The sequence below is a fragment of the Denticeps clupeoides genome, chromosome 8 (assembly GCF_900700375.1).
Source record: "Denticeps clupeoides chromosome 8, fDenClu1.1, whole genome shotgun sequence".
Taxonomy (NCBI): domain Eukaryota; kingdom Metazoa; phylum Chordata; class Actinopteri; order Clupeiformes; family Denticipitidae; genus Denticeps; species Denticeps clupeoides.
This window is the reverse complement of record NC_041714.1, coordinates 6,034,388-6,046,721: the sequence shown is the minus strand read 5'-3', so window position 1 is coordinate 6,046,721 and position 12,334 is coordinate 6,034,388. Positions and strand designations below refer to the sequence as shown.

At 42.8% G+C, this 12,334-nt stretch overlaps 1 protein-coding gene and 1 long non-coding RNA gene across 3 annotated transcripts in view; one reads left to right on the top strand and one right to left on the bottom strand.

The window, feature by feature from the left end:
* Positions 1-413: 413 nt before the first annotated feature.
* LOC114795450 (uncharacterized) lies at positions 414-5,556 on the bottom strand. Of its 2 annotated transcripts, none has more exons than XR_003750509.1 (5): positions 4,841-5,556; positions 2,536-2,757; positions 1,796-1,857; positions 1,351-1,567; positions 414-1,139 (listed from the first exon to the last, which is right to left on the bottom strand). It is a non-coding gene; the product is annotated as an uncharacterized LOC114795450 (long non-coding RNA). The 2 variants fall into 2 exon arrangements; XR_003750508.1 differs by lacking the exon at positions 4,841-5,556 and adding an exon at positions 3,454-3,754.
* wdr27 (WD repeat domain 27) overlaps positions 5,021-12,334 on the top strand; it is a 44,606-nt gene continuing 37,292 nt past the window's right edge. The window contains exons 1-12 of the mRNA XM_028988755.1: positions 5,021-5,264; positions 5,345-5,486; positions 9,113-9,237; positions 9,564-9,677; positions 9,788-9,839; positions 9,990-10,060; positions 10,197-10,287; positions 10,406-10,496; positions 10,885-10,964; positions 11,078-11,142; positions 11,536-11,648; positions 12,052-12,125. Coding sequence (XP_028844588.1) covers positions 5,100-5,264; positions 5,345-5,486; positions 9,113-9,237; positions 9,564-9,677; positions 9,788-9,839; positions 9,990-10,060; positions 10,197-10,287; positions 10,406-10,496; positions 10,885-10,964; positions 11,078-11,142; positions 11,536-11,648; positions 12,052-12,125 — 1,183 coding nt within the window. The 5' untranslated portion in view covers positions 5,021-5,099. The remainder of the gene's footprint in view (positions 5,265-5,344; positions 5,487-9,112; positions 9,238-9,563; positions 9,678-9,787; positions 9,840-9,989; positions 10,061-10,196; positions 10,288-10,405; positions 10,497-10,884; positions 10,965-11,077; positions 11,143-11,535; positions 11,649-12,051; positions 12,126-12,334) is intronic.

The window sequence follows — 12,334 nt, the reverse complement described above, 5'->3', positions numbered from 1 at the left end:
ATGTCCTTGTTAAGCAGTTGTCAGGAACCAGGATTTATTTGCTGGCCTCTTCACTGGGGTCTGCCAGTAGTCTGGGTGCTTGATTCCGTGTCTCGGAGAAAAACAAACAGAAGCAGCGGCAGACGGTTGCACTGTACAACCGATACTGAAATATGTGGTTATAGTGGTATATTGGTGCTACAGTGGCCCGGTACCCTAACTAGGACAGCCTACCTAGGGTGAATTTAACTATGTCTGTGTCTAACAGGGGGACTCTGTGATAAACTGGACTTTATAATTGACACTGCGTCAAAGTGAAGTGAAATGAGTGTCTAGGAGTTCAGAAAAAACAGATTGGATTTAAACACTGAGACTGTGTCTGAATCCCGGACACTGACAGGCAAGCCGTTCCACAACTGCGGAGCTCTATAGGAGAAGGATCTGCTCCCAGCTGTGACCTTATCCAGAGCAACTTGAAGCCACGACGTCACGAAACGGGGGTTTAATACATAGTACACACGACGGGAAACATCACCAAACAATGACCTGACGGCAAACAGGCACGAACAGGATAGGGTGGTAGTCTCAGAAATGCCGTAAATTTAAATGTTATACAATGATACACAGGTGATAACAATCAGGAAACATTACACAGGACGAACATGAAACTCCGGTCCGGACTCCGGACCCAGAGTAACCCCTGCCGGACCGTGAATGTGACTTTTTATTCAATTTGTCTTGCTCTCTTTGCTGCAGGCAGTAAACATCCAGACCGGCAAACCTGCAGCCATCAAATCTCAGGTTGTGACAGGATCAGGTCAGTGTGCACAGATTCTTACCTAAGTGAGGTTCGAATGTCTTTACCAAAGGATCAATAAGTTGAAACAGACTTTACTCTTGGTTTCTGAGGTTGATAGTCAGATTTCTAATAAATTTACCACATATATTGAGAAATGAAAGAAATGAATTTTGTGCATGTGTTTGTGTGAATGTAGTATCTCCCAGTGAGCAGGTAACTGTATGATTGTTTTATCTTGTTGATTTTGTGTATAAACTTGTTTGGTGTGTCTTTTTGTAGATGAATTCTCACCTTATGAGGAGGAGCTGAAAGTGATGACGGCGTGCCAGCACCCCAACATCATCCAGCTTCTGGGAGCCTACTGTCGGTAAGAAGTGTACCAGGCAGAAGGGGTTATACTCAGGGATTAAAAAAGATTCAAAAAACCAAAACCAGAAAGAAATGAAGACAACAGGAACATGGACAGTTTGTTCTAGTCGGTTCTAAATAACCAGTTAATAACAACATTTATTATTCTTATTAATAAATAATGATGATAATTGAACAAACAAAACAACCCAAAAGAGATTTACCAGTCAAGGTCCCTGAATGCAAAGCACACAGCTCTAAGACCATGTGACTGACACACCCTCATCCTTTTCTGTCCTCTACAGTGAGTCCCATGTGTACATCGCCATGGAATATTGTGAAGTAGGCTGCCTGTCTGCTCTGTCTTACGGTAAGTTGTCACCGCGTCACCTTCCGGTCTTTTCATCTGCAGTATGTTGATGGCAGGACTTCATTTTTTGTCTGGACAGAGAGGAGATTTGAAGAAGAGGAGGTGGCATACGTCTGCAGAGAGGTCTTGCAGGTAACAGTTCAACTCATCCCAAACACACACACACAAACACACACTTCCAAGATGGTACAGTGTCTGTGATGCATCTTTTGCTATTTTCTTACTCACATGCATTTTTGCCAGAAACAGCACAGTCCAACAAACATGCACTTCTGCACTGGTGTGTGTGATGTACTCACAGTTTTCTTTGTTTCCTCAGGCTCTTGGTTACCTTCATCATCTGAAAATCATGCATCGTGATCTGAAGGTATGGAGCCCACCCATTAGCCCCACCCACCCCAACACAAGATACAAGATGAACATTGTAGAGCTTATTCACTGCTGTTCTTTAGAAACACAGAAGCATAAAGTGGTTCAGAAAGACAAGTTAGACAAACATCTATTTACACCATTTCATTCCTGTTTAACCTGTGTGTGTGTTTGTTGTTCTATAGGGAGAGAACATCCTCCTGAACACCAGTGGGGACGTCAAGATCTGTGAGTGTGTCCACTGATTTACACACAAACTGAACCAGCCGCACAACCACTAGACTGAAGGAACCACGAGTAAAACCACACAGAGGCAGGAAGAGAGCGATTGTGATGTCAGCTTTTAACACCTCATGTCTTCCTGCAGGTGACTTTGGGTTGGCAGCCAGCTCAATTGACCCCAGGTCTAAACTGGAGGTTGTGGGAACAGAGAACTGGTCAGTTTCTTCTTTTTTCTGAATGTGTGTTTGTGAGCGTTTGTGTGTGTGTCTATATTACTTTACTGATTTCTTGTGTGTGTGCTGATACAGGATAAAATCCATTTTACATCCTACATCAACCCTGAACTTGAACTTCAAAATCCTTCTAGTGTTTCTAAATAGTTTCAATATTTCTACTGTGAAGAATAGAACTTCCTCCTTCATCTGGAAGAATATTAATCTTGACATACAGATTGCGAAGCTGGATTTTGGGTTCCGTGGTCTGGTACCAGTTGTGTACAGTTGTTGACCTTTTCTGGAACTGGACCTGGAGCCAGCAGGTCCTGCTTGGCTGGAACTGGACCTGGAGGCAGCAGATCCTGCTTGGCTGGACCTGTAGCCAACAGGTCCATCCTGGCTGGAACCGGACCTGGAGCTATTAGATCAATCTTTGCTTGAAACAGATGAGTTGCCTGAAACAGATGAGATGGAGACCAGTCAGACGACAGCATCTGAGGGGATGCCAGAAGTTGAACCTGCGGCAAAGCCTGAGCAGGAGCTGCGGAGTGTACAGGTGCTGTGGTGCATCAGATGGTTGTCATGCTGCAGATCCACCGCAGCCAACGACTAACGTCCTGCATCTCCTCGACCAGTCGTTTCTGGACCATAACCAAATCGGGGGTCGACATTTACCGTAACTGAAGACTGAGACTGAGCCTGAACCAGTTGTAGCCTGAGCTGGAAGTGGAGGCAAAGCCCGAGTTCAGATGTTTATTTATATGCATAATTATCTGTAAATACTTGTATATATTTGTATATCTTTTTGGATTAAATGACAATACTTTTTTGACCTGATCCCTGTTTGTGTATAACTGGCTAATAAACTGTGCACCATGTTAAAAGAGTCAAAAACAGTCATTCAAAAAAAGAATTATAGCTGGGTGATGAATAGAGAGAAATCAGACCACATGACAAAATATTCTTCTTATTCAGCAGTTTTCCCGAATTAACTTTTTATCGGTACAGGAACGCTGCGGGACGGATACGTGGTGTCAGAGGACGCGCTGGAATCAGAGTCGGGGACGGAAGATCGGGTCGGTATCATCGTAGTCAGAGTAGCAGAACAAAACCATTTACAAATACGTGGCAGGCAGCGTGGGAGACCGCACCTTGTTGTCCCGGTCCTGGGCTTGTTTCCGGCTGGCCGAGGTCTGGGTTGTTCTGGCGCCCTCTGGTGGCCTGACGGACTAGTGGTGGCCATGACATTTCTATATTAAATTTTTTATATTTTTTTGTTCTATTCTTCTTTTGTGTTATCAGTGACAACATGATCTGATTACATTATATGTTCCTGTCACATGTAACTGTTCAGTCTCTGATGCCTTGAGGTCTGAATGGCCAGACAGGATGATCTCTTTCAGATAATTCTTTTCAGATAATCTCAGTTGTAACTCAGTTTAACTAGCCTCTACTGGGCCTCTACAGAGTGGCCGTGAATTGTAGGTCCAAAATATCTTTAAAGCTTTATATTACTACATTAATGTAATTAATGTAATTTAAAGTGAAAATATTGTCATTGTGATATAGAGCACAGCACACTTGTCAAAGTGTCAGTACAGAGTGGCTGCATTCTGGAGAGAAACAGGCACAAAGGTACCAAAGGTACGTTGGTTATTTCCATTTTACAGCGTTTCTTTTAATAATTAAAGTGTTAAATGTGAGTTGTTTTTTTTTTTACTTCATCGTTCATTAACTTCCGGTTTCACCCCCTTTGTTTACCCCCTTCTGTCATTTGCTACAGTAGTGAATTCCTGTACCATTGAACTACTGAGCTATATGATACGTATTCATCTTCACCCATGTCTGCACTTCCTGAGATTGCTCTGGAGGAATAACATCAACAAGAACCTGTTGATTATCTTCTATCGATCTTCTATAGAGAGCGTCTTTGTGTGGTTTTCTCACTGCCCCGTGGCAGTGAGGTTGGTCAAGACCATGCAGAAGATCATGGACTGCCCCTTCTCCTCCCTGAAAATTAGCTGTACATCTCGCTGTCTCAGCAGAGCGTAAAAACCCATCAGAGACAACAGTAAGGCAGACATTACAGGGCCATCAGGTCCAGGACAAACAGACCCAGGGATAGTTTCTTCCCCCAAGCCATCCCCACCCTGAATGCACATATGCACCAAACATTTCATATGGAATAAGGGTGGTAGTAGTGGGTAACATATGAACCAGAGCCTATGAACCAGAAGGTCCGGGCTCAAATCCCACTTACTAACATTGTGTCCCTGAGCAAGACACTTAACCCCAAATTGCTCCAGGGGGGACTGTCCCTGTAACTACTGATTGTAAGTCGCTCTGGATAAGGGTGTCTGATAAATGCTGTAAATGTAAATGTTACTCATTTATCCACATTGGGTATTATCATCATCCATGTAACATCTTGCTTTTCTTTCTATTCAAATACAGGGACATTTGTTTATGACAATGACAATAATAGCTTTTTGTCTTATTTTATATAGAATTAAGAAATGCTTCTGTGGATATATTTACCTGAACATTTACCATGCTGTTGGTTTCTCCAGATGCACTGCATAAGCAATAATCAATCAACGCCAAATCGTGGTCACGATGTGTGAGATTCAACGATCATAAACTAAAACACGTCATAATTATGAGCGGCTGCGTGCTGTACTGCGGTGCGCCGCCCTCTACCGGCCGCCTAGCGGAACTTCAGCGTGTTTACAGGTGGCCGACATCACAGCCCCGTGAAGGTCGGCGTGTTCCGTCGGCCCCAGGAGCGGGTGCAGCCATGGCTTTCCACGGAGATAAAGGGCTCGTCAGCATAAAAGAACTTTTCTGCGCGGCGTGTGCCCCCTCGGCGTCTCATGTGCAGCTCGGCTGCTGCCGCGGCTACGCCGCCGTTCCGCGGCGTGGCGGGAACCTGACGCTCTACAGCGAGAACGGCTCCGGCCAGGTCAGAACGCCTCCTGTCCGCTCCCGTGTCGCTTTTATTTGCCGGTTTTACGCTCGGTGACGGATGCCTGTCGCCTGCAGACGCTCGCGCTGTCCGGTCACCATGGCAACGTGACGGCGGTGGCGTTCGGCAGGGTCGCGGACCCCCTCCTCCTCTGCTCGGCGTCAGAGGGGTGCGCGATGGTCTGGGACGTCGAGCGCTGCTATAGAACGTCGAGTGAGGGTAATGAGCGCCAGACCGCGGCCCTCCTGTACCCGTCCTGCACACACACACACACACACACACACACACACACGCAAGAGAAACGTCCGCCAGGCGGCGCTAAAGGTCTGGAGGCGAGTGGAGTGTAAAATCTGTAGGTAAATACTGCCCCCTAGTGATAAAATGTACAGTACAGGCCAAAAGTTTGGACAGACCAACAACAAAGTGAAGTGATTGTCACATGTGATACACAGCAGCACAGCACACGGTGCACACAGTGAAATTTGTCCTCTGCATTTAACCCATCACCCTGAGTGAGCAGCGGGCAGCCATGACAGGTGCCCGGGGAGCAGTGTGTGGGGACGGTGCTTTGCTCAGTGGCACCTCAGTGGCACCTTGGCGGATCGGGATTCAAACCGGCAACCTTCTGATTACAGGGCCGCTTCCTTAACCGCTAGGCCACCACTGCCCCATTCTGACCTTCTCATTCAATGTGTTTTCTTTATTTTCATGACCATTTATGTTAGTAGATTCTCACTGAAGTTACCAAAACTGTGAATGAACACGTGTGGAGTTATGTACTTAACCCTTTGAGGTTCACATATTTTATTCCTTTAGAACAACAATAACATAGACTGAACAGGTACAAGAGAGTTGTAGTGCTACAGAACCAACTACATCTGCAATTTAGAGGCATTACAATTCGTTTATTTCTGGTGATATGCAACAAAGCACTGCTGGTGGGCATTCAGACACAGAAACACTTTGCACTTCTGACATTTCCACCTTGACACTCCCTTTGGACAGAGCTTACATCGGCCCCGGTTGTCAGAGTGAAGTGGCAGGTGTCCCAAGTTGTCATAACGCACATCTTGCTGTGGAAAGTCTTGGGGTGTAGCGTTTCTGCTGAGGCAACACTTGAGGTGGAGAAGAAGATGATGGTCGACCAACCTTTGATACAAGCTTGACACTTTTTGTAGGCATGATCCCACATGCGTTGCTTAGAAGGTTGACATTTATTGTCAAACCATTTGACAGCAAGAACCCCTTCAGCAGACCTGAAATCAAAGGCTCCACGACCTTTTTTGATCAGTTCTTTGTCTGTGATGAGTGTAGCTCCACCCATTCCATTGGGTCTGACAGTGCCAATGCATTTGACCCCCAGATTTGTATGGAGGATTTGTATCAGATCAAAACTTGTGAAGTAGTTGTCACAAAAGACAACTGAGAGCTCTGGCTCTGTGATGGTTTTTGATAATGTTGTCACGATTTTGGCTCCAAGAGGTAGCATTTGTTCCTCCTCAGTAAGAGGAACATTGAAGAATGTGGATGCACCTTGGTAGAGCAATAGGTCATGAATGATGCCAGAGGAACTTGCACGGCAGAACAGTTTAAAGCCCCACTTGTCTGGTTTGTTGGCTATGTATTGGCGGAGCGTGCCAGCTCTAGTGCCTTTATAAGCCACCATAACTTCATCCACACTATTCTTGTGAGTAGATGGAATCTGAAGGCATTGCTTGCGAAGCATCTCAAAAAGGGGGCGGATTTTGTAAAAGCGGTCTGGGCTGTTGTTGAACTGGTAATTGCCATTGAAATGAATGAACCTGCGTAGGAGCTTGAATCTTTTCCTTGGCATGATATCAGCTATCATGTTGTACCGGGAATCATGGTGCTGGGAAGCTGAAATCCCCCATGAAGAGTAGCATTGAAAGAAATTTTTCAATCTCCTCAGGGCTATAGTTGATTGGATCCCCCAATTCTTAAGCAGAGTAAAGGTTTGTGTGGTTAGAAATATGTTGAATCATCTCATCTGTGAAAAGTGTCTTGAAATACTGCAAAGGTGTCTTCACAGCACCAGGAGCTTCAAATACAGAATCAGGAACATTGAATTAATTGATGTCTTCATGTTTCCAGATTCTGCGAGGAGCTTTCCTTGGGTCTGGAGATGAGCTTTGCTCAAGAGTTTCAACTGGTTTTGTTACTGAAATTTTGGTGGTGGTAGAGACGAAGTTGGTAGAGACGATGAGCTCGTGGTTGGAATCTCCTCCTCACTCATGGACTCAAAAGAAACTTCATCTTCCTCTTGTGTGGGATGATAGTTAGGATCTTCTATTTTGCCATCATCATCATCGCTCAGATCAGCATCAGAATCTTGTGGCTGTTCTGGTATCAGAGCCTGAGAAGTGTGTGTCCTTGAACCATAAAAGGTTTTTGCGTCCATCTAGCATATGTTGATCAAAATTAAGGAAAATGGGGACATGGTAATAGGTCAATATGGAATGTTTTTATATTAAATCATTCGATTTTACAGTAAAAAGAAATTTTCAACAATATTAGTTTTTGTATCAGTGTAATTATTATAAATAGACAAATCAACCCACGTGTTTAGCTTTCCTTCATAATATTATTATATAATATTTAGTAAACCTTTTGACATTGTACAATGTTGAAAAAGTATGCCTACCTTTGATTTTTTTGTCAAAAACAGCTCTCTTCATATAGCAAGCTCAACTCTTTGCTAACCTCCTGTGAAACCCTGTCATAAAAAGGTCAATTCTTTTAAGTCACAGAGCCCTCTAGTGGATTCCTTTGGAATTACAGATGTAAACCAATTGGCAGAAAAGACTCAATGAGGTAGGGCAATTTCAGTGAAAGCCTCAGTTACATATAGGGCCTCAAAATGTACTCTACCAATTAGTCGACCAGAACGCTAAAGGGTTAACAAAAAAAGGTGAAATAACTGAAAACATGTTTTATATTCTAGTTTCTTTGCTCTGATTACTGCTTTGCACACTCTTGGCATTCTCTCGATGAGCTTCAAGAGGTCGTCACCTGAAATGAAGGAGTTCTTGAAGGAGTTCCCAGAGGTGTTTAGCACTTGTTGGCCCCTTTGCCCACTCACAAACCCATCAGCCCTTTTATTTGTAATATCCCCGAAGAGATTGAAAAGACACTAATGGGGTAAACCGTGCTGGTTGGAGCTTAAGCTTTACCCCAAATATAAGGAGTGCACGCAGCGGTCCAGCTCACCCCAAACCATCTGGATTGGGTTCAGGTCCGGTGACTGTGGAGGCCAGGTCTCCACTTTTTGTTAAGTACATAACATCACATGTGTTCATTCATAGTTTTGATGCCTTCAGTGAGAATCTACCAATGTAAATGGTCATGAAAATAAAGAAAACGCATTGAATGAGACGGTGTGTCCAAACTTTTGGCCTGTACTGTAACCTTGATACAAATTTCAAACAAAGGTGCTGGAATGAACACCTGCCCAATAACCAGAAGACCACAAAGTCACAGGTTCAAACCCCACTTACTACTATTGTGTCCCTGAACAGGGCACTTAAACCTGAGTGTCTCCAGGGGGACTGTCCCTGACACTACTGATTGTAAGTGGCTCTGGATAAGGGTGTCTTCCATTTAATGGCAGTGGTGGCCAGGCCGGTAAGGAAGCAGGTTGCCGGGCACCTTTCATGGCTGCCCACTGCTCACCAATGTTATGGGTTAAATGCAGAGGACACATTTCACTTCACTTTCTAATGTAAATGTTGGAACAGTCCATCACCTGAAGGATGTATACCTCCTACGGAAGGTTTAGATATTAATAGGTTGGATGTGTGTAACATTGTGATTATTCTTGCTTTCAGGTCAAATGGCTTCAGGTACAGTTGTTGGAACACTATTGGGCAAAGTGGTCTACCTGTCTTTCTGTCCCACGGATGAGCGAGTGGCAGCATGTTCGGGCAATAAAATTTACGTACTGAATTCAAAGGTACTTGTGTTACATGTGTTACATTCAGTGTTACATGTGATGGTTCACAGTCATTAATTTTTGGCTGCTGTCACAGTAAAAGCAATAATAGCACATGATTAATAAAGATTTCCTCAAGTAAGTTTTGGCAATGCATCATCATATAGGGTGGTAGTGGGTAACACACTTGCCTATGAACCAGAAGACCCAGGATCAAATTCCATTGTGTCCCTGAGCAAGACACTTAACCCTAGGTTGCTCCAGGGGGACTGTCCCTCTAACTACTGATTGTAAGTTGCTCTGGATAAATGCTGTAAATGTAACTTATACGTGTATCTCTTACACAGAAAGAACAGGTACATGCAGTGTTACAGGGGCACTTGGGGCCACCAATCGCAACTGAATTCTGTCCATGGGACACTGGAGTCTTGGTGTCCATTTCAGAGGACAGAACTTTCATGGTACAGAATCAATATGTTAAAAGCATATGTTATGTTAAGTTTGTTTCTTAGACACGTTTCAACTCTTTGCAACTGGGTTGACGCAGCTAAGGTACTCCTGTTTTCTCTAGATTTGGGACCTTTCAAAGAAGCAAGTTCTATATCAGTCTGCTGTGTTGTCAAGTATGTGATCTCTGTGATATATGCAGTGATTGCCACTACTTTACCATGGCACACAAAATTACCTATGTAGTCCTGAAAGCAAAAAATGTTTTTATTAATGTTATTATACTATATTCATTAACATGAAACAGTATATGTCTTATATTACAGGTTGTCCTTTAATCAGCATTTTACTCATGGAGCACAGCAGACAGTTAATCACAGGCTCCTCTAATGGTCAGGTGTGGAGCATACGCACGCACACACACACACACACACACACACATACATACATACATACATACATACATACACATATAATGTTTAATATTTCTGTCCAGTTGTCATTTCTATTTCTTTTCTAAAATTATGTTTAAGGTTTGGTGTCATAGTCTTCCTGATGATTACAAATGCCGTTTGGTTACCAGACTGGATATTCACAAAACCCAGAAAATGTTGGAAAGATTGGGTAAGCAAAAATGTAATCTGCATTTGTCATAATAATATGCCCTTTTCTTTCTTTTTTTTTATTAATTATTGATTCATTTTAAAATTATTCAATTACTGATCAAGCAGCCTGTTTCCAGGAATTCTGAATGGGGAGCAGCAAAATACTGTGGAAGCAGCCAAACCGGTCCTGACAATCACACCAGGTTTACCCTTTTTAGGTAAAGAGAGGTAAGAGACAAGCCTAGTGAGGTTCTACCAACAATAACTGGGATGATAGAATTGCCTAATCGGAAAAAAGGGTACATACAATTAGTTTTCTCTTTTTTTTTTACTTAAGATAAAAATTATGGATTTTTTTTACTCTTTTGAATCTTTCAAAAATAATAACCAAAGAGTTCTCCCTCATTTGTGTGGATTTACTCGGCCTCCCTGCGGCCAAATTCAAATGCTGAGTGAAGTCCAGGAACCCAGTGGGTCCATGGGCCCTGCCAGCTGACAATCACAGTCTGTGTGTTTTTCCCTACTGTGGATGTCATTAAACTCTTCAACCTGGCGCGTTTTTAAAGAAATAAATCACTGCAATCGTACTATCTGCTTCCTGCTGCATGGAGCGTAGCTGCTGGATTGGCAGCTGTGATGGACTGTACCTGGTTGACCTGGCCTCGTCAGAGATCCTCACGGTTCTGCATTTTAAAGGTATTCTACGGGTATACTAGTTCAACTTCTGGAGGAAAAATTATAGCGTCTTAGAATGAATCCCACAGATATTATATTTTCAAAGGTAAATATGTATTTCTTTTTTTTCCAAGACTATTCAGATCTGAACATTTCATTGGCAGAGTCATTGGTGATCTCCCAAGAAAAGAGTGAAAAGGTGAATTGTTTCTTTACTTGCAGAAAAATCCTTATTAATTAGATGTGTACAATGATTTTCATGTAACATTAATTGCACAGTTCATGCAATGCATTCATCTTTCCATGTCATGTAATGTCTGATATTCTAGAGTATTTGATTATATATATATAATTTATTTTTTATTGCTGATACCTTCCGCCATATAAAAAATAATCTGATTAAAGTCCCTATGGGAATTTTGCTTATTTGTTATGTTATTATCCTGTAGTTTAGTGCACCTTTGGTATTTTTATTTGTCTGAAATTAGTAGGTTATTGTTTCATTAGGCCAGAATTATGTTACATGTAAAGCATTAACAAGACAAGGAGATTGCATACACTCTCTCTGACTCTCTCTCTCACCCTGCTGTAGATGCACTGCTTGGTGACGTCCATGTTCGAGCCCAAAATTGCATTATGGGAGATTGGATTTCCAGAGAAACTGGAGAAGACCTTCCCTGAGCATCATCTTTCAGTAGTAGCCTGGTAGACACCCAAAAATATAACACAAAAATTATTTTAAAAAAGCTCTCAGCCATGTATATAGAGTTTACTTTATTTTTCCTTGCAGAATTCAGCATTTGCAATTACACTAAATGTCTTCTTTGAACAGGGTGTGCAAGTCATAGTTGGGTCTGTTGACTAGTCATTGCATTGTCACTTTTTTTTTTCCAAACACACAGTGCACCCTTAACAAAAAATCCAGGCTTCCAGCTGGTGGCCAGACTGATTTTGCTTTACAATGAACTCTGGCTCTGTGTTTGTACAAGTCAGCAGTAGCGTGAACTGAAAGGGTGGAGGTTCCTCTGAATTCTTAATAAAATGCAGAAAACTGTCGTCTGCAGTAATTCAACTTTTTTTTTTTTTTTTTACCTTTTTCCTATTCCAGCTCTCCTCTGATGCCCACATCCGTACTGAAAGCTGAGCTGGCAAAAACAGACCCTAAATCTCCCAAAAAAGCAGGTAGGCACTTTCCCAACTGTGGTACTTCCTATTTCCTTTCAGGACACTAAATGAACCATAAATGCAAGCGGAGGTGGTTTTATTTCTTCATAAACATAAGGTAAGTGGCATTTGAACCCTGGTCTTCTGGTTCATAGGTGAGTGTGTTACCCGCTAGGCTACTACCATCCTACCTAATGTGTTCATCTACACATATAGTTCACACAGGA